At 43.5% G+C, this 22,212-nt stretch overlaps 1 protein-coding gene across 26 annotated transcripts in view; it reads left to right on the forward strand.

Moving 5' to 3' along the window:
• Positions 1 to 22,212, forward strand: part of KALRN (kalirin RhoGEF kinase) — a 694,106-nt gene that overhangs the window by 46,276 nt on the left and 625,618 nt on the right. For 2 of the 26 annotated variants that reach the window (XM_055259657.2, XM_055259661.2), the window contains exon 1: positions 14,404 to 14,826. The exons of 17 other annotated variants lie outside the window; for them this stretch is intronic. In XM_055259657.2, the coding sequence (XP_055115632.1) occupies positions 14,760 to 14,826 (67 nt within the window). In that variant the 5' untranslated portion in view covers positions 14,404 to 14,759. Of the gene's footprint in view, positions 1 to 14,403; positions 14,827 to 22,212 lie in introns of those variants that run through there. 7 more of the 26 variants (XM_055259669.2, XM_055259672.2, XM_055259659.2 and 4 more) reach the window with 6 other exon arrangements.

Below are 22,212 nucleotides of genomic sequence, written 5' to 3' on the forward strand. Positions count from 1 at the left end.
GTAGATCTCAGACATGAAATTTGCCCTTGTTAATTTTGACCTAGTGTTCAAATCTGCCCAGATAATTTTATGTCTTGATTTTGGTCATCTATTATAATATTAAGCCCACTATACCAGTTTTGCATCATCTGCCCTTAGTATAAGCATATCTTTGATCTCCTGATCTAAGGAAACGATTGTTTTAAAAGTCAAATACAACAATCAAGGGAGGACCTCTGTGGCCATTACCAGAGACCTGCATTCCACCTAAAGCTCACTGTATTCTCCTAGCAAACACTTTGGTCCGTGCAGTTTGTCTACAGCAATTCTACCCAACTATACGCTCATCCCATTCTTTTTTTACCATCTTATATACAAGAATTTCATGGAGGACATTTGTAAAAGGCTTAGCAGAAATCCAGACTCACCTTCTATGACATTCTCCTGTCTGCTGTAGCGGGACTGTCATGGAGGGAAATGAGAACAGCACACACTGCTCCTGGGCACGTGTTCTTTAAAATAGATCCTGGTAACACTTTAATGAGCAATGTGTTTATGTACCTCTATGCAAGAGTGTATTCAGTCTCAAAGATATCAAGAAAAAATAAGCTGTCCACTCCCAGTTGCCTGTCTTACCTATATGTTCTCAGTCTAGTTGGTCTCCCAGGGAAACTGTCTGATGGCTGAGACATAGCTGCTTTAGTGAAAAGCTCATGGGTTATATTTCCAATGTTATTCAGGCTAATTTGTCCCACCCCATCATAACATAACAGAGGTAAAGGGGCCGGGCACAGTGGCTCACGCCTGTAATCCCAGCACTTTGGGAGGCTGAAGCAGGCAGATCGCTTGAACCTAGGAGTTCAAGACCAGGCTGGGCAACACAGGGAGACATTGTTTCTACTAAAAATACAAAAATCAGCTGGATGTGGTGGCACACACCTGTAGTCCAGCTACTCAGGAGGCCGAGGTGGGAGGATCCCTTGAGGCTGAAAGTGAGTCAAGATCAAGCCACTGCCCTCCTGCCTGGGCGACAGAATGAGGCCCTGTCTCAGAAAAAAACAAGCAAACAAAAAACAACCTCAAAACAAAAACAAACAAACAAACAAACAAAAAACAGAGGTATGCTCACACAGACATCCACAGGCCTAGTGCATGTATGTGCATTGACACGTAGTCATCCTCACAAAGTTGTCTCTGTAAACACGATAAAAGGACTTTCCCCGAGTCACAGCCTTACTGGCTTACTTTGCATCATCATAAAAAGAGTAGTGGCCGGGCGCGGTGGCTCACGCTTGTAATCCCAGCACTTTGGGAGGCCGAGGTGGGCGGATCACGAGGTCAGGAGATCGAGACCACGGTGAAACCCCGTCTCTACTAAAAATACAAAAATTAGCCGGGCGTGGTGGCGGGCGCCTGTAGTCCCAGCTACTCGGAGAGGCTGAGGCAGGAGAATAGCGTGAACCCGGGAGGCGGAGCTTGCAGTGAGCCGAGATTGCGCCACTGCACTCCAGCCTGGGCGACAGAGTAAGACTCCATCTCAAAAAAAAAAAAACAAAAACAAAAAAAAAAAAAAAAAAAAAAGAGTAGAAATGATAAGCAGGTAATTTCTAACTTACTTTTATCTAGCTTAGAAATTTGTTATAAGACATGTCACAGATGACCCTCAAAATGGTAGTGAAGATGAGACTGTGGTCCTGGGGTTCTGGGTGGATGGTGGAGGTTGGAGGCAGTGTGGCTGTCCCTGGATGCCCAGCTGCAATTGCATCAGGCTGCATGGCTTCCTGGGCTGGGGTTTGGCAGCACCATTGCCCTTCTGTAGGTAGCCAGATTTGGATTCTTCATTGAGGAAAAGTTCTTGTGTTCCTCATTTTTAGGGCAACTAGTATGGAAAACGTAACCTCAAGTATCTTTGATGTGGCTGGGCGCGGTGGCTCACGCTTGTAATCCCAGCACTTTGGGAGGCCGAGGCGGGCGGATCACGAGGTCAGGAGATCGAGACCACAGTGAAACCCCATCTCTACTAAAAATACAAAAAATTAGCCGGGTGTGGTGGCGGGCGCCTGTAGTCCCAGCTACTGGGAGAGGCTGAGGCAGGAGAATGGCGTGAACCCGGGAGGCGGAGCTTGCAGTGAGCCGAGATCGCGCCACTGCACTCCAGCCTGGGCGACAGAGCGAGACTCTGTCTCAAAAAAAAAAAAAAAAAAAAAAAAAGTATCTTTGATGTAATCTCCAAGGGAAAAGTTGCTCCAACTTTTTCTTACTATAAGTAGAAATTCTGTTTCCCATTTTTTCCTTCAATGGGCCTGAGCTATCAAAGGCTCTGGCAAAGCTACAGCCAAGTAATTCTTCTCCAGAATCCCACAGCTGGCTTTATTTGGGGGGTGAGGTGGTGGTGGTGCCAGTTCTGCTTCAGAAAAGTAGAAGAAACAACAAATACTCCTCTAACAAACCTAAAAATCTTAGTGAGGAATGCAGAAGGGAAGTGACACCAAGTGAGTGAATTGTGCCCCTTTTGCAATCTGCAGTGTCCCTTTACTCTGGGCACTATGTTAGGTGCTTGGTGCTGATGGAAGGCAGCAGTGGGGTGGGATATAAACTATATGATCATGACAAACAATGACTTCGGTTCAGAGGAGTTTACAGTGTGGTAAAAATAGTCTGCAGACAACATGAATGCAATGAACTAACCAGTGTTTCTCTTGAAAGAGTTAGATTGATGCTTGGGTAAATAAACCACCCTTATAAAGAAGAGTCCACATTTATTTTTCATCAGTGCAAAGCTACATTAATTCTTCACATGCAGGCATGATAAACAGAATCAAAGCTTCTGCTGCTTGTTTCCAGTTAAACAGACCTATCCTAGGTAAACCTGTATTCCCCTCTGAGAGCACCCCTTCCTTCTGGTACTTGGTTGACCTCCTGCCTTGGGCAGGGCTACACCCACCTCCACTTTTTTCTTGAGTTACTGCTAGAAGGCAGAAACTCTGTGAGCTCTTGGAGAGCAGCCTCGGTGTTCTGTTCCTTCATGTATTTCCAGGCATAGTCCAGGGTGTGACATCTTGTAGGCACTTAGTAAATGCTTGTTGAGTGAATGAAAGCTGCCCTTCATCTATTCCCCATTCATTTATTCAGCACATATTTATTGAGTGACTTCTCTGTGCCAGGTGCTAGGGATACACCAATGAACAGGACCTGGGTGGGAAGACAGATGATAATATGGGGACACTAATATGGTGTTGAAAAAGTACAAGATTTTGTGGGTGCAGATGCAGGAATGGCTGGCCCCGCTGAGTTGGCCAGGAAGGCTTCCTGGAGACCTGAAGAATTAGCACAGATAGCTGGATGAAGGCAGGATGGGAAACAGTGTTCCAAGCCTAGGAAGAGCATATGCAGGGATCCAAAGGGAAGAGATAGCTTAGCATGGAAACGTGAAGGCTGACAACATAATGATAATCATAAACACATATATAATGCTTTCTGTGTGCCAGATATTATTCTAAGCCCCTTACATTTATGAAGTTATTTAAATACTATTATCATCCCCATTTTACAGAAAACGGAGGCACAAAGAAGTTTAGTAATTTGACCGATCTCACACAACTGTTAGAATTGGCATTTGAAAGGAGTTGGCTGCGGAGCCTTGGTGGTGACAAAACAATTATTATGCCTGTGTGTGTATAGCACTGATTCCCAGTGAGAATCCTGGCATGCTGTTAGACATGCATGGGCCTTGTGGTAACGATCAACTTGGAAATTGTCTTGTTAAGACTGACAGAACTTCTGGCATATCCTAATTGTTGAGTCTGTTTTTGTCAGGCAGATGATGAGATTCCTTGCCTCAGTGGATGGTTTTGTTGTGTCTCATCCTATGTGAACAGGCTGTAGGGAGGGTGCCCCTGACCTCCTAGTGTGAAGGGACTTGGGGCTCAAACAACAGTTTAACTGTGGATGAGCGAATCACATTTTCCACAGTAGATTCCCATCCCTAAGTGGGGAGAAGGAGAAAGGAAAATGGTTTAAAGATCAATACCCAGAAATGGCCGACCTCTACTGGTGCTCCGCCACTGTGTGTGGTTGTTGGAGCTACAGCCCATGAAGAAGAATAGTTTGGTTGATTGCCAACTTGGCCCCCAGGGAGTGGGCCTGAAAGGGGGTTAAGGCATTGGTTCTGCTTTCTTTCCTTCCAGTTTGTAAATGGTAATCCAACCCCACGTCTTTAGTGCACAGGCATTGTGCAGCCCCTCCCTGTGACAGGTCATGGTGGCTGGGCCTTGGCCTCTGCCTTCCAAATTCCCAACTTTCCCCCAAGCTTCAGTATGACCACTTCCTCTGAATCCCTGTTGCTGCTACAGTCAGATCCAGCACGGAGGGGTGTCCTCAGCAGCCTCCTCACTGCCTGCTGCCACTTGCTCAGGAAAAGCACATGAGCTGCACATCAGTGCTTGGAAAAATTAATGCTTTCAAGATGAGCTCCATACAGTTTTAGCACGTCTGTCTCTTTCACCAGCTGAAAGAAAGAAGCATGTTTAGACAATTACTCCCCAAGGGAGCCCGAGGACTAACTTTGTTTATTGAGTGTTTTTAGTTACAACACGTGAAGTTCTGGGATTTTTTTGGCTTTGGCTTCTTTTCTCTCTTTTTGGTTATGGGAATATGAGTGGATTGCCAATTAACAGGGCACTTGGAGGTTTCAAAATTGTGAAAGGCATGTTTCTTACTTGGGCACAATTGCTGAGTCTTTGGGATAAGGAGCTCAGTTAGACGTGACAGATGGAATCCAGGCTCAGGGCTTACCTCAGACCAGCACTGCAACCAGATGTTCAGAGTCTCCCATATGCAGCTGTTTGGAGTCACAGCTCCACCTGCGAGGGCCCCCTTCCCCTTCCTCAGACACCCCATATCTTCACAGTCTTCCGATAGACGTACCACGTAACGACACAGTCACAGTCAGCTTTCACCTTACTTTACCCTGTGCCACCTCCCACCACCTTCAGCTTCCCCCACCTGATGCATAAAACTCTAAGTAGAGATGGCAGGTTTTAAAGCTTGAGGTTTGGGGAGTCAGAGCCCATTGTACAGGGGCAGGGATGGCTGACTTGAAAGCTGGTGTATCACAGTTCTTCCTGCCTTATCCTTGGCAGACATCACTAATTGATGGCACCATTCTTTCCCCATCCATCCTGTAAGTAGCCGCATAATCCTCAACACAAAGCTCTGGACAGTCACTGCCCCTGGGTTAGAGCTGGAACTTGAGATGAAACATAGTTTCCATTGCTGTCCAAAGTCCCATAAAGTGTCTAAGTGGCTGATAAATGAATGGTCTGAGAGGAGTTGAGGTTCTTCCTGAATGCTTGTTATGGAGAACCCATCCTGACTCTTGTGGTAAATAAGGGGTGTGGAACAAAGTGGGTAATGAATAGCATTTTCTCATGATATAGTGATGGAACTCCATCTGCCAGCCACTTGAACAGGTGGATAAGTCTGGTGAATTTTTTGCTGTGACCTGTGGGTTCTCTGAAGACCATTTCACATTCTACACCTTATGAGTAGGGAGTAGAGAAGGAAATTGCTGCCATGGCCCTGAGGGAGCACCTCCTTTTTCAGAAAAGATTTGAGCCACTACTTTAATAGCAGCTTCAATATTTAAATGCTTTGAAAATTACCAGCGTAACAAGTGCTTATAGTAAAAAAATTATAACAACATAAAATTTTATAAAACACAATTCTCTACCTTTCTTCATTCTTCAGGGATAACTACTGTTAATAGTTTGGTATATGTATATCCTACTAGAACTCTTCTATGCATAGTGAAATACATATTGATAGTGTGTATGTACATATTTATATATCTATTTTCACAAAAAGTGGGATAATACAAATTGTTTTCCAATTATGTCACAAATCATATCCTTTCATTCAATAATAGATCATGGAACCGTTTCATGTTACTACATATAAAACTGCTTGCTCTTGTTAATGGTTTCTAAGTATAATGTAGGCTGTGTCATAATTTATCTTATTAGTTCCTTATTGTGGGACATTTAGGTTTTTTCTTTGCTTTTTATTTTTTCTATTATAGAATACACTGCAATGTGTGTATAAGTACAGATATTTCAGTAGGTGAGAATATTAGAAGAATTGCTAGGTTGAAGGCTATATACTTTAGAAATGTTGATTGTACTGCCAAATTGACTTATAAGAATATTATATCAATTTAGTCTCCTACCAGGTTGGTTGTTTTGTTGTGTGTGTGTGTGTGTGTGTATGTGTGTGTTTTTGCTGGGGGAAATCTTATAGGTAAAATGTGGCATGCTGTTATTGCTTACTTGCATTTCCCTGATCATTAGTAGTGGTCAGCATCTTTTTACTTTTTATCAATCATTTATATTTCCTTATCTGTGGGTTGCCTGTTCATAATCTTTACTTATTTTTATACCAGGTTGTTAACTTTTTCTTAATGGTTTCTAGGAACTTTTTGTAAATTAGAGATATTAACCCTTTGTATAATTTATTGTTGCAAACACGGCAAATATTTACTTCCTGCATTATCTTTTAATGTTCATGTTTTTGCAACTTTATCTACTATTTTATTCTGTGAGGACTTAAAATATATGAAAATATAATGTACTCACAGTGTTCAAAAATTAGTACAAAATAAATAGGTCATTATGTGACCCCTATACCTGTCTACCAAGCCACTTTTCCCGTAGGTAACCATCAGTATTAGTTTCTTGGGAACCCTCCCAGTATTTCTTTTTGTAAATATAAGCAAATCAGAATCCATACTTATGTTATCCCTTTCTGATCAAAAGCAGGTGAATACTAACTATCCTGCTCTATGCCTTGTGTTTTTAACCCAACAGTATGTCTTGAAGATCTTTTCATATTAATTCACAGAAAGCCTCATCATTCTTTATTCATAGCTGCATAGTGTTTCTTTGTTAAAGTATACTGTCATTCAGTGGGCATCAGACTTTTTTTGCTTCTGTATGCTCTAAAAGAATATTGAAAACTTTATGTGCCTTCACACATTTAAGTGGATACCTAAACAATTTTTTACCACGAGTTTAAATGGTTGCAAATAATACATTTTCTAGCATGTTGCATATTATAATAGGCTTTAAACATATTTTCTTCAAAATCTTGGAGCTATGGATTTATATGAATTGGGAAAGGCAAATCTGATTGTCAAAGCAAGTAGCCAAATTAGACATACTTACTTCCTGTCAGAGAAAGTCTAATTTCTTTTTATAATTCAAGCAAGCATGTTAATTAGACACCCTCTGTGACAACCCCATCTTCAGAATTCTAAGAGTAGAGAGGAAGCTATTAATAAATAGATGTGGTCCTGAGACTAACCATGCTTTTTGTCTTCTAGATGAAAGAAGGCACAATTGTTTTCAACATCTCCTTGGCGATCTCATCAAATCATGGGGCTTTACTTTGCTCTGCATGCACCGATGACTCTGTTTTGTTACCTGTTACACTGTAACAAACCACCCTAAATCTTAGCGACTTAGAACATCAATTTATCATTCTCATAATTGTGGGGCTTACCAGGCAGTTCTTCTGCTTCATGTGGTGTCTGTTGGGGTGCTGGGATAGCTGGCAGCTCCAGGGTAGGCTGCCTGTGGTGGCTGGGAGGGGGCTGGGACTAGCTGGGGGTCTCAACCAGCATCTGTAGTTCTCTTCCACATGGCCTTTCCATGTGGCTTAGCCTTCTCACAACAAAGCAGCTAGACGCCAAGAACAGTTGTATCTATTATTGACTCCATTATTTTAAAACATCTTTTAAAGAGTTAGGTGATACAGTCCAAGGGTCAAAATTCAAAATGTGTAAGATGATTTACAGTAAAAGGTTGTCCTTCTACTACTGTTGTTCAGCCTCCTGTTCTCCTTTGGTGATTTGCATATCCTTCAAAAAAATTTTAAAAAATGTGTATATAAGCCAATATACTGAGTTTTGTGTCTTGCTTAGGAAAACCATCCCACCCTAAGACTATAAAAATTTTTCTTCTTGAAGTTTTATAGTTTTTTTTCCCATGGATATCTTTAGGCTTTATTGAGTGCATGATGTGAGGCCAGGGTTGATGGACTTTTTGGAATACCAAATAATTGTTGTTCACTATGCGGATGGTCCATCAAGAACTTCATAGAGTTTCTCTTTTCCTCAGTGCCGAGGGTCATCCACATGTGTCACAAGGTATAGTCAAAACAGTTTTCATAACTGAATCTCCAGGGGAACTTTCCAACCTGTGTCAGAAAGAGGAGATCAGATGAGTTGGGGCAGCTGGACATTTTCATTTCCCTAGTGAGGGAAGGAGAGTGTCACAGGAATTAGAGGAAATGTAAGCTCTAAGAATCTGCCCCATCCTGAAGGGCAGGTAGAGAAGCCTGGGAAACTTGGAGTAGTGACTTGACTTTAACTCTGGTCCCATGAATTGAGAATTTCAATGTGACCTGAGCTTGTTTTTGCTGCAGGAGAATGCACTAACCTTTATGAAGTATCCACTATGTGTTAAGTGTAGTGCTTTGGATTTTATATGCTATTTTGTTTTTTCTTCATGAAAAGTTCAAGTTTTATGGGATTAGTCTTATCTCCATCCAAAAGATGAAGAAACTGAGATGTGGGAAGTTATTCCAAAGCCTCAGCCCTTTCCCAATACCTCGAAGGCTTGCAAATTAATGGTACGAAAGGTATAAAAAGGTTTATAGAATTTATGAGACTCAATTATTTTTAAGAACCATAAGCGGAGTTCATTTGTTGAAAAGTAAAGTGATCTTTGCAAATAGTTTTTTTTTCTTTTTGAAAATAAGAGCCAAGGAAGAGAGTATTCAAATTGGCTAGTGTGCGAGTAATTTCATTATCCAGCTCTATGTGTGTGTATGTAGGGAGCTAGGGCATTCAGTTGAGTCAGATATTCTGATTTAACAGTGGGTAGCCCTGTGGAACACACACAGATTATATACTTTCCATAAAAAGAAAAAAAAATACTCAAGGGACTAAAGCAAAAAAGGGACTAAGTAGAAAAAAGAACGTTGAGCTCTAGATATGTGCTAACCAAAATTTAGCATGCATTTGACAATACAGTGGGTTCCTTTTGATATGGTTGAACTTCACATTCATTATTATCAATCCTAGTCCTATGGTATGGTGCCTGATTTTACTGGGCAGACCTGCTGAGGGGGGCTATCTGGAAAAGTTCTTGGAGGGGATGGAGAAGGGCATGGGATGGAAAGAGCAGGTAGAGGTTCACAGGAGGGCTCCCCCTGGGCTGAGGAGTGAGGCTTCAGCTGTGGTGACTGGCAACTTAGCTTCCTGATTCTCTGATAGTGACCTCAGGGACTGAGAGATGTGAGGAACATTCAAGAGAAGCCAGACCTCCTGGGGGGTGAACGGCCTCCTGTTGGCCATGAAGTAACACCATCTCCTTTGATAGGCAGAGAAATGGCCCTTGGTGGAAATGAGATGGAGGAACTGCATGACTAGCTGCGAGGGAAACAGTGGAGGTAATAATGAACTCTGGATTGCAGAGGCCTCATGGATCAGTTTTGAGAGGGTCTCTCCAAATATTTGCCAGCTTTTTTTTTTTTTTTCAAGAAGAACTCCTTTGCAATGTAGGTGCCTTGGGGAAGGCAACCAACCAGGTGTTCATGCTGAGTAGGAAATGGGAGGTCAGGGCAGTGAGGGAGGATGGAAGGAGCACCAACTTCTGTAATTGACTTCATCAGGATAGCCTCACAGGGACATGCCTGTGAAGACCTAGGGAAGGGAGTCATGGACTCTGCTCCCTGACTGCAGATATCCACCCCCACCACTGCTTACCTAAGGCCTGCACTACTCTATGACTTCCTTTGACCTAGGCTTTATCTTTTGCCAAAATAGGAATATTTCCTGAGGGCCTAAATATTAAGCTCTCATCATAAATACCTTGGATGGGATGAGGTTGTCATGGTACTTTTCACAGGACTTAGTGGAGAGGGCATGGGGCCCAGGGTAGATGAGCTTTATAAGGTCCTGAAGGAGGAGAGGGGACTGGCTCTTGTGTGGGCAGTGGGGGGGTATTGGGGTGACATGCTGTGTTAGAGATTCAGTGCAACTGGGGGTTCTATTGACTGCTGGGGGAACTAGAAGCCCCCAGAGAAGGGGTAAGGAGGGATCAGGTTTTCACCACTTAACAAGGTGGTTTACAGCCCAGGGCAGTGAAAGGTTGTCTTCCATGAGCTGGGCATGCCTCAGCCAAGGCAGAGTTAAAGATCCTCAGCAGAGGTCAGAGGTGAGCAAGATGAAAGCTACACAAAAGATGAGGCAAGGCAGAATAATTAGCTTCTGCCTTTCCCTCCTGCCGCCTGGCCTGATATTTGAGGTGACATTTAAAGCCATTGTACAGATGTGCAGTGGAACTGTGGCAGAACAAAGGCTTTCTGGAGCCTGTGGAGAGATGAGGCTGATTTCTCAGCCTCCTGAATGGCAGCTTCTCACCCCTCCATGTGGGCTCTCTACTGGTTCTTGAGAGGAGAGAGGCCCCTCTGCCTTCCAGGTGAGCATACTCTAATGGGGGACTCAGAATCTCCCTCCCTACTGGACTCTCAGGGTGTTGGGGAGGTGGGGTACACACTAGAATTCAAGATAGTGACACGAAGCCGGTGCTGAGGGTAGGAGAGGAGAGCACGGACTGAAGCGGATGGATCACCATCGCACAATTCTCTGGGGAGCTTGTTAAAAATGCAGGCCTCTGGGAGTGAGGCCTCGTTATCTGCGTGGATAACCAACTCTCTAAGGTGATTCTTCTGCCCGTTAAACTTTGAGAACCTCTGAGATAGAGAATGTGTGAGGTTAGCTGGAAAGGTCCTCTTGGGAGGGTGGACTTGAATTTCAGTGTCTAGGTGATACTTACTTGCTGTAGATACTGTCCTCAGGTGTGGACCTAAGAAGCCCGTTCACCTGGGGACACTAAGCTGTCATGGGAGAGATGGCAGGGGTCCAACCCACCCCTGAAATGGCATCCCTGAGAATGTGTTGCTACGGGCTCCACTCCACCACTTGGGCGCTAATTGCCAAGGGGACAGAAGTGGTGTGGGAGGTGACTGAGGATGCTGTCTGCTGGAGTGTTTGATTCATGTTACAACTGAAGCACAACTTGCAGGGCAAAATGGTAGCCGGGTGGAGCCCGCTTCCTGGGGCAGGATGAGGGAGATCAGTATGTCTGTGGACGGTCTTCACTTTGGTTTGCAGGTACCAGCAACTATGCTACCTCCTGTATTGCCTTCACTTGCCAGATAGGTCCATGTGTCTGAGGAATTGGGCCAGTGCTGCTGAGGGAACAGTGGCCATTGTTGTCCCAGGAGATGAGTGGGAAAGATTTGGGATATGGTTGGATCTCTCCTCCCTCTGTGCTGCTTGCCTTCTGCTCTATACACTTGTGCTGGCTTTATCTGATTGGGAACACAGTGTTTTCAAGTTGGGGTGGGTGAAGAGAGGGAGAAAGAACAGTGCCAAGGAAAGAAGAAGGAACATCGAAGAGAAAGGAACACATCCATGTTGTGGTATCAAGTAACGCTGAACATCCGGATGGGCATCAGCTCTCCGGAGTGGATGGGCTGTTGCTGGCCTGGTGACTCTGTCTGTCCCTGGAAAACATGTCTCTGTAGCCAGCTGGGTGGGCTGGAGGAAACATGTGAATGGGAATAGCTGTGCTTGCTTTGACCATGATGAAAGAAGGAGCCACTGTGGAAGCATTGTATAAGACAAAACCAAAACAACAACAAAAACCTACTAATAAGGCTGTGTTCTGGTCAATATCCTTTCTAATTGCACTGCAGTTAAATGGCAATGCTGACAGTCTCTTGGAAGATTTTGTTCAACTTCTGGAGGGGCTGCATTTCAAGTAAGACTTATGAGGCTCTGTGGGAGATGGAGAAATGAGCAGTGGTGGGCTGGGGAGCTCCAAGGAGCCCAGCTTGATGGGTTGAAGCCAATCTTGAGTAAAACTCCAGGCTGAATGGGTTCACCCTGGGGCTGACCCAATGGGCATTGCTTATGTTCTTAGGTCTGTTTGCGGGGGAAGTGCTTGCACCCATATTGTTCTTGACAGTCTTTATTCCCATTTTCTCTGCAAATGAGACTGTGTAGAATGTTTTGCCCTTGATTACTGGAGGGAGGGGAACAGGGCCAGCTTCTTTCTCCAGCCCCAAGAATGAGACTTGTAGCACTAGCACCATTAGAGCACTCTCTGGGACTTTCTGCCTCACAGTCAGATGCTCTTCCCCTGCCCCTCTCTGTCTGGGTCTCCTGCCACGACGGGAGCCTCCCCTTTCAGATTTCTCCCAAGTTGTGTTAGAAAAAGCCTTTTTGGCATTCTTACTTGGAGATGCACTCTCTCTGCAGTCATAAGTCAGGGGCCAAAGAAAAAGATGAAAAGCCCTTAGTTAATAAGTGGCCACATTTGGATCCTCCACTCAACCTGTGCCCATGGCATGTCAGCACCGCCCTGGAAGGGCCTCCCTCAGGGTTCCTGTTAGGAAACAGCAGTGTTTCCCCAGGTCCTGCCCTACTGTGAGGGCTCCCATATCTCAGTGAAACATGTCACAATTTCCCAGGGAATCTCTTAGCGCCCCAGAAACTCTCAGGGAGGAGACAGATGGGCACCTACGAGTTATCTGACCTTAAACAAGTTATTTAATCTTTTGGAACATGGATTTTCTCTTCTGTATACTGGAGAAAGTGATTCCCATCCTACAGACCTTGCAGGGCAAACAGGAGATGATAGTTATGAAAGTACTTTGTGAATGAAAAAGTACTGGCCACACGTGAGTGATGGATTCTTGTTATTTGTGAAGGGAGAAACACCGGGTTACTTCTCTCTGGAGGGAGGAGGAGGGGTTTGCATTCTTGTGTTAACTACACACTGGAGTCTTGTCCATTTAAGGTAATAAGAAAATAATGCTAACAGAGCCTGAGAGGTAGCTTCTTGGGTGGTGATGTCTCTGCCAAGACCCAATGCTGCACTTTAAGAAGAAACCACAAGGCAGTTGGGGGGCAGGGGCAGGTGGTGGAGGTTGGGGCTCTGCTTGCTTTCTCCCTCTCCCTCCTAGCTCCTACCCCCTGGACGTGCCTCCTCCCCAGTCTGAGTTCTTCAGAAATCTGCACCCTCTCTCATCTTGGAGGTATAAGTTCCAAGGAAGAGCTGGTGCTGAGGGAGACATGCCTACCAGCTGCCTGATGGAGACCAGGAGGCCTGGGAGACCACCAGTCTGTTAGGACAGTGAGAAGGCATTGCTGGCATGGCCTAGGCTGCACAGAGCTGTGATGAATGTGCAGATGGCTGTTGGGTAGTTTTTAGGCTTGGAGAACAAGGTCGTCCTAGACCTGGGGACTCCTCAGGTTTCATTTCAGTGAACAGCACTCCCAGTCACCTGGGTCACAGGCTGGCCCACTGTAAGATGGGCTGTGATTGGGCAATGACTGGGCACCCCGTCATGCCCCAAAGGCCTTAGACAATGCCCAGGGGCTGAGGTCTCTGCAGCTTACTCTTCTCCTTGCCTTGAAAACAACATTGTATTGGGGACTCAGATGCCCTTGTATGTTCATTTGTCCAGTTAGTAATCACTCAAGTAATTGCGAAGTTCAGGGTTCTTTGAGGGACACAAAGATGGAGTTTATGGGCAAGTAAGGGAGAAGAGTCATATACAAAGGAGAAGGTGGAATGAAAAAAATAAAATATAAAGGAAGGAAGATCAGGGAAGTCTGCCTGGATTCTGTGGCATTTGAGTTATTTGTTGGAAAAGTTGGGAGGATTTGGCCTTGACGAGGTGGAGAGTGGGGACAGCATGCTATTGGCAGGAAGGGCAGGAGCAAAGGCCTGGGGATAGAAAACCATGGGATGTATGAACGTGTGGGGAACTGAGAGTCTGGCAAGAGGGAGAGGGGTTGAGAGGTAAGGGAGAACCTTCTATCTACCAGTATCTACCAGGTGCAACACCAGAAACATTATATTCTTCTTTTGCTTTGAGGCTCACAAATACTGTTCTCTCTGGTTTACAGAGGAGGAAGCTGAGGCACAGGGAGCTGAATAACTTGATCCAGGCCAGGCAAATATTAAGCGGCAACCAGGATTTGGACCCATGACTGTGTGACTTCAGAGTCCATGCTGTCTCTACTATAACAAAGGTTCCCTGAAGGGACGTAGGGAAAAAGGATCTGTGGCCTTTTACTAGTCATGCAGGTCCTGCAGTCTTGGGCAAGGAGAGCCGGTGGTCCCTACAGTGAGGCAGTGAGGCAGTAAGGCTTCCAGGCTCCTGGACTGGCCTCAAAGTCCAAAATGGCTGAGCTTCTGGCTTCTCATCCCATATGCTATTGGAAGAGCCACTGGCCTCTGGTGTGGGAGGTATGGAAGCCAGGATGGCAGGAGATGCTGGAAAAAAATTTAAGACATGGACTTGACTGTGGATTTTCATTCTCAAGACCACTGCAAACCTTGTGTCTTTGCGAAAGCCCTTCCTGACTCCCTCCCACGCATCTCCGACCTCCCCCTGGGTCCAGGCAGGCTCGGTCTGCACACGGCGTTGTTCTGCACTTGTTCCTTTGTTGCTGTGAAACCGGCTCCCGGCACAGTCAGCCTCTGTGTGGGAGGACTGGTGGCTGTCTTTGCAGGCAGGCATTTGCTTAGAGCAGACTGTGTGCGAGCCCAGCGTCAAGTGATTCCGGCCTCCTCGAGTCAGCGGTGGTGGGATGAGGCTCTGCCGAGGGGACTGGCTGTGAAGGATGAGTTCAGGGTGGGATGACGGACCGCTTCTGGGACCAGTGGTATCTCTGGTATCTCCGCTTGCTCCGGCTGCTGGATCGAGGTATCCTGAGTGTGTGTATGCTTGTATGAGAGACTGAGAGAGATAAATACACATAGAGACATAAAGAGACATGCAGAAAGACAAAGCAGACAGGGCAGGGGGGTCAAGAAGAGAGAGAAGGAATGAAACAGAGGCAAGTAGCAAACCCATGGAAAGTAAAGAAAGGCTGTTTTTCTGGGGACATGCATGACCCAGCTGGGAATCGGGAGCACAGGGTCATTTGGGGAGCATCTGTACAACAGGATCTCATTTCTTGCTGGGTTTTTGATCAAGCTGAGTACTCTAGTCAAATACAAGTTAAGCCCTCTCTTGCAGGGCTCTTGATAGAACTCTCTGAGAAGCAGTGCAGAAGGAGAATGATTCCTGCAGTAAGAAGCTGGGGGCAAACAGACTCAGGCTCAAGTCTCAGCTCTGCCACTGACCTTAGCCTGATTTATGTGACTTTTCTGAGCTTGTTTACCCATCTATAAAATGGGCACAGTAAGACCTATGTGCTGGGTTTGCTCTGGAGCTATTATTTAATTCATACATGTAAAATATATAACATCATATCTGGTGCACATAGTAGGTGCTTAGTAAATGCTGAGTTCCTCCCTGTGTACCTCTTAGCTTCACGGAACTATTAATACCTATCCTGAGGATAGTTCCCTTTTTTGATTATCTATAGATAGAGCCGGTACAGAATTTGCAGTTAGTGGAAAGAAAAGAGAAAATCAGTTTTATTTCTCAGGTTAATCTGACCTTAATACATTTTATCAAATATTAATGCAATTAAAGTCTCCTGATAATGTGACACAAATCCAGATGTTCTTTTGTAAGGAAAAGCCACTGTGAACTTGTTTGGTAATTGATTTTTTAAAATGTTGAATATCATTTTTAGAAGCTTTGGCTTCTTTAAGAGGTTTTGGCAAGAATGAGATCAAACTCCTGATGGAAAAGATGGCCCTGGGGAAGCCTTGCTATACAGCCCAAGGTGTATTCATCTCTATGAGGAATAGTCTTAGTGTGCCGGGAGATCAATACCAGGTGGAAGCAGACAGCTGCACAGAGCAGGTGAACCAGGGCCCTTATCACGGGAGAAATCAAAGATGGAGGAAACCAAACCAGCACACACTAAAAGCAGTTTCTCACTAGCACCGAGAAACAGGCCAGTGGGAGCCCAGACTTGAGATGAGGGCGTTAAGAAGGGAATCAGAACTTCACACTGATGAAGGTTATAGACTGGGAGAAGGGAGAAGAGACCACTAGATGTGAATCCTCCTTATCTGTGTGACCTCAGGCAAGTTGCTTAACCTCTCTGTATCTTCTTTCCTTCATTTGTAAAAAGGGGTAATGATGATAATGGTAGTACCAACTCAGAGGGTTGCTGTAGGGGCTAAGAGAGAAACTACAAGTGAAATACTTATCCCAGTGCATGGCACAAACAAAGTACTCTTTAAATGGTAGTTTTCATTACCAAGACAGTTTATTCTCACTCTCCAACAGACATCCTGGGAAAGACAGGAACAGGTGGTATATAATAACTGGGAACTAAGAAAAGTCCAATTAAGAATGGTTAGAGGCTTAGAGACAATTTATACTTAAATGAATTAAAACAAGATTCACACTACCATATGATGCTAATTATAAGAAGAAGCTAGATGTTAATGTATAAGTTATAATACTACCAATTTATTTTTATCTTTTAGAAATGCTTGAATCCATGGGTCACAAACTTAGGTTCAAGTTCTGGCTCCATTGCCTTCTAAGTGCCCTTGAATAAATGGCTAAGGGTAAGGACTTAAAACATCAAGGGCATTGTTTTCTAGGGCTATACTTAACCAAATTCTCAGTTTGTTAATCTTAAAAGTTGGAATATTAATAATAATGCCTACATCATAGAATTTGGGGGAAATTTATTGTGTTAGTGCGTATACAGTGTCAGGCATTTTGGAAATGTCAGGTTAATGAATTTATGGGTTGATAGATTAAACTGTCCCTTGGATAGCAAAAGCTGGTTGCAAGAATTATGTGGTCTTCCGTGCATGTTTGATCACCACATATGGCTGTAATTTGAAAGTTTATGTGTCTTTCTATCTATAGGGTTTTCCTTAATGTGAAGTTTTAGACCAGTAGCTCTTGACTGTGTAGGGTGTCTGATTTCCAGGTGTTTGGAGGTTGGGTGTTGATTATGTTGCCCAGTTCTGGTTAATCAGTATTAAAGTATTACACGTGTGCATACCCACATCCATATTCAAAAATAATTTTCAGTTATAGCAACTTTCCTCTCGTAACGAATGTTACCTAACATTGCATAGAAAATGGCATGCTTTAAAGTGGCATATTAGGCTGAGCTAGCTCATTGAAAGATGCTCAATAAATATTTGTTGAAGGAATGAATGAGTAAATGAATGAAAGATGAACCTGCCTTTCTGGGCAGTGAACAGAATTCCCTTAGATTTGATCTTTCTTAAGTGTAACGGAATTTAGCTCCTTTGATCTGTTTGAAGATTTTATATCATTTTGCCCTCATCATTGTCATGCCTTATGTCATCGTGAAAGTAACAGGCCTCAAGAAAGTAAGGAGGGGATAGGAAATGAGAAGTGGGAACTGATGAGTTTATCCCAGGAAATTGAAATAATCGATGAGCTGTATGCTGGCCTGAGTCACTCACTTGGCTGTGACTGGAGGATAAGTGAATCTGTGATTTGACACACCTAGGAAAAGGCAGGAAACATTAGAACACATCATGGAGCTGAAATAAACTTTACAAAGAAATAACAGCGTAGGCTTGATGATTGCAGACTAATCTTTTGTCTCCCCTATCACTGTTCAGCTAAGGGTAAGAATTTAAAAAATAAAGGGTATTGTTTTCTAGGGCTATACTTAACTATATGCAAGAATTTATTTGACAGTGTACTACCAGCTTGTTCAGACATTATTTTGATGATTTATTCTCCTTAATAATAGATGCTGTTTTTATGGTGTTTGTTACTGGGCGTTTGTCAATTCTGCTGATTGTATTCTGTGCTTATAGACGTTGACTAAGGAGATGGTTGCTATGGTGGGGACTGTCTATCAAAAGAAAAGAGCTCATAAAGATAAGAAGCATGAGTTGTATATAAAAGAAGTCACATTGCTTTTTGTTGTTGAGTTTTGGTGTATTCATGGGGACCTGACAAGTAAGGTAGGGGTTTACGTTCCTTTGTTTACATGTAATATTTTTTTGGTAATGGGAAGAATGAAAGACTGCTGCTCTTTATTCATAGAGCATCAGGCAATGTTTCCAAGCATGTGGGAATGTCCACCACTGGTAGTACATGAGATGATTTTAGGTGATTTACAGACGTTTCTTGAGCTTCTCTTGCTGGTCACTGCTTGGCACAGTCCAGAAGACAGTCTGTTTTCCCCGATGCCTGCTTCTGTTGGGCTGTCCACTCCTGCCCCATCCATTCACTGTTGGCCCTCCTTAATCCCACCCATTCCTCAGCTCTCTCTTCACTCCTACCTCTGGTCTCCCTCTTCTCCTTCCGGCATCCCTGCCTGGGCCTCACACTTTGCCCTGCCTTAGTTTCTTGGCCCCAGTATGTCTCCAGCCTCCCTGGCCCTCATGCCTATTCTCTGTCCCTTGTGTTCTTTCAAGGCACAGCTTTATGCTACCTGCTACAAGTATCCCCATTCCCCGGCATTTCTCTATTATTCTCTAACTCACTGCCCAGCTTCCATCCCTTCTTATGTCTGTGCTGGGCCACCTTCGCCCCACAGATCCTGTGTCTCCAATCCTGGGCCTGCCCCTACCTGTCTTCCTTGCCTCTAATCCTGAGTGCCTTTTCCTTTCAGCCATGATCTTCTTTTTTCTTTTTCTCCTACCTTTTTATGTCACCTTGCAGTCCACTAATTTCTTTTATAAAGAAGTATAAGTAAAAAAGAGTCAACTTAAAACAATACCAAGGAAACAACAGTGTAGGAGGTATGTGGATATGGTTAAAATAGTGACAGAAGTGCAAAAATTACTGATGTTTGTCATTATGTCAACATCTCACATGTTGAACTTAAGTGATATGCTGAATTAGGCTGCTAATTTCTTCTTGATGCTTTTAAAAATTGACACATAATAATCGTACATGTTTATGGGTACAAGTGATATTTTGTTACATGCATACAATGTGTAATGATAAAATCAGGGTACTTAGGCTATCCATCACCTCGAACGTTTCTTATTTGTGTTAGGAACATTTCAAATCTTCTCTTCTAGCTATTATGAACTATACAATATAGTGTCATTAATGATCGTCACCCCACTGTGCTATCAAACCCCAGAACTTACTCCTTCTGTCTATATGTTTGTACCCATTCACCAACCTATCATTGTACTGTTTACACCATAAGATGAACTTTTTTAGCTTCCACATATGAGTGAGAACATGTAATATTTGTCTTTCTGTACCTGGCTTATTTCACTTAACATAATGGCCTTCAGTTCCATCTATGTTGCTGCAAATGACAGGATTTCCTTTTCGTAGCTGAGTAGTATTCCATTGTGTATATATAACACATTTTCTTTATCCATTCACCCATTGATGGACACTTAGATTGATTCCATATCCTGGCTATTATGAATAGTGCTGCAGTAAACATGAGGGTACAGGTATCCCTTGATATACTGATTGATCTCTTTTCTTTTGGATAAGTACCCAGTAGTGGGATTGCTGGATTGTATAGTAGTTCTATTTTTAGTTTTTATGAGAAACCTCCATACTGTTTTCCATAACAACTGTACTAATTTACATTCCCACCAGCAGTGTATAAGAGTTCCCTTTTCCCCACATCCTCGCCAGCATCTTTTATTTTTTGTCTTTTTGGTAATAACCAGTGTAATTGGGGTAAGACGATATCTCATTGTGGTTTTGATAGCATTTCCCTGGTGATTAATGATTTTGAACATTAAAAAAATATACCTGTTGGCCATTTGTGTGTATTCTTTTGAGAAGAGCCTATTTGGGCCAGGTGCAGTGGCTCATGCCTGTTATCCCAGCACTTTGGGAGGCCAAGGCAGGCAGATCATCTGAGGTTAGGAGTTCGAGACCAGCCTGGCCAACATGGTGAAACCTCATCTCTACTAAAAATACAAAAATTAGCTGGGTGTGGCAGTGCACACCTGTGATCCCAGCTACTCAGGAGGCTGAGGCAGGAGAATCACTTGAACTAGGGAGGCGGAGGTTTCAGTGAGCTGAGATTGTGCCACTGCACTCCAGCCTGGGCGATATAACGAGACTCAGTCTCAAAAAAAAAAAAAAAAAAAAAGAAAAAGTCTATTCAGATCATTTGCCCACTTTTTAATGGGATTATTTGGGTTGTTTTGTTTTGTTTGCTGTTATGTGAATTCCTTGTATATTCTGGATATCAGTCCCATGTTGGATTAACAATTTGCAAATATTTTCTTCCATTCTATAGGTTGTCTCTTCACTCTGTTGATTGTTTCCCTTGCTGTGCAGAAGGTTTTTAGTTTCAACAAGGGTGCCAAGAACATATATTGGGAAAAGGACATCCTTTTCAATAAATGGTGCTGGGAAAGTGGGATATCTATTCAGAAGAATGAAATTAGACCCCTATCTCTCACCCTATACAAAAATCAGCTCAAAGTGGATTAAAGACTTACATGGAAGACCAGAAACTATAAAATTACTGGAAGAAAACATAGGGAAACCCTTCAGGATATTAGTTTAGGCAAATATTTTATGGCTAAGACCTCAAAAGCACGAACAACAAAAACAAAAGTAGACAAATGAGATTATCTTCTTGGTACTGTCCACATTCCTGTAGCTACCACAAAGTGTTTTGGATTCTGGACCAGAAACCAATTGTTTCTTATCTCTCAATGTATGCTAGAATCATCTGGGAGCCCTTAGAAAGCATAATATCCATTTCCTCCGTTCAACACCCCCACTTCCACCTCCAGCCAATTAAATTGGAATAGCTGGAAAGGGGGCTAAACACTGGCATTTTAAAGACCTCTGTAGGTGATTCTAATGGCAGCCAGAGTTGAGAACTGCTTGTTGTCATCCTTTAACATGGATGTCAGAGAGTAAGGGCAAAAGGAACTCTGTTGCAAAATAACAAAATGAACGAAAAACAAGTCACTACATGGGAATAGTAAACATAGGAGTACACATAGAACTATGCTAAGGAACAAACTGTGTAAGAACGCAATCTTTTGGATACACCTCATGCAACTGTCTTTACAAACTTCAACCATTTTCAACGACTTTCTAGATGAACCTTGACTTGCCTTCATATTCCCAGAAAAGCAGTTTACCTGTGTCCCAGGAGGTTGTTTGGCCCCAGCTTGCTTTGGGTTTATTGCTCTCAGTTCAGGCTGCTGAGGGGTTTGGAGGTAGGGATGGTGGTCTGTCACTGTAGATGTCAAAAACCTTTCCTTCTTTGGTTAGTATAACTCATACTAGGAAGGCATTAGGTGGGCATTGTCCATATTCTACTAGAATTAGAGAAAGAAAAATCATTTTCTCCCTTCAGGATAAATGGGAGGTAAGGAGAATAACTGTTTTCGAGCCTTCATGGTGTTGGGCTCTACTTTGACCAGGAATCTACCTGGGTTTGTCACTAAAGTTCACCTCTCCCTGACTGGCCATTCTTTGTTGTCTCAACTTTCAAATCTCCCAAACATTCCAAGTCAAGGATTGATTCTGCTCAGGTGCAAGAAGTCAAGAGGCAGCTGGACCTCGTGATCTTGGTTGTCAGGGCACCCTGATCTTTGTGCTTTCCTTTTCCTTGCTTTCATCCTCACCATGCCTGCAGCCTTTTTCTGGCTCCTCATCTTCTATGTCTGACAGATACCCTGTCTTTGACTTGCTCTGTCATTGGCTTGCCTGCTGCTCAGCTATGTGCACAGCTCTGGCCCCTAACCAGGTCAGACTCGGTATCTGTGCTTAGGCCATCTGCTTGTAACTGGTCCCTAGCCTGCCACGGACTCTGGATACTCATCGTGGTCTGGCTTACCCTGTTCTTGTTAACTATTGTATATGTGTGCCCAGCATGATGTGTGGGTTCTTTGTGCCAACCTTTATGACTTGTTCCTTCTTTCTTATATTCAGTGGGAAAAAGAAGAGAAAAGCACACAGCATGTGTATGAAAAGCACATTGGGTGATTCTGCTGTGCTAGGGTTTTTCTAATTAGAGGAGTTTATGTTTTAATCACCTCATTTGAGCTGAATATTCAGGTAATACGTAAAGAAGTTACTTTAAATTGGCTTTTATAGTCATTTATATATATATATATTTATATATATACACACACCTATTAGAGTTATTTAATTGGCTTTTGGCACAAGATCACTTTACTAAAGGGACCAGGCCTCTTGTCTAATAAAGAGTTTGAACACACACCC

This window comes from Symphalangus syndactylus, chromosome 21 (genome assembly GCF_028878055.3).
Source record: "Symphalangus syndactylus isolate Jambi chromosome 21, NHGRI_mSymSyn1-v2.1_pri, whole genome shotgun sequence".
NCBI classification, from domain to species: domain Eukaryota; kingdom Metazoa; phylum Chordata; class Mammalia; order Primates; family Hylobatidae; genus Symphalangus; species Symphalangus syndactylus.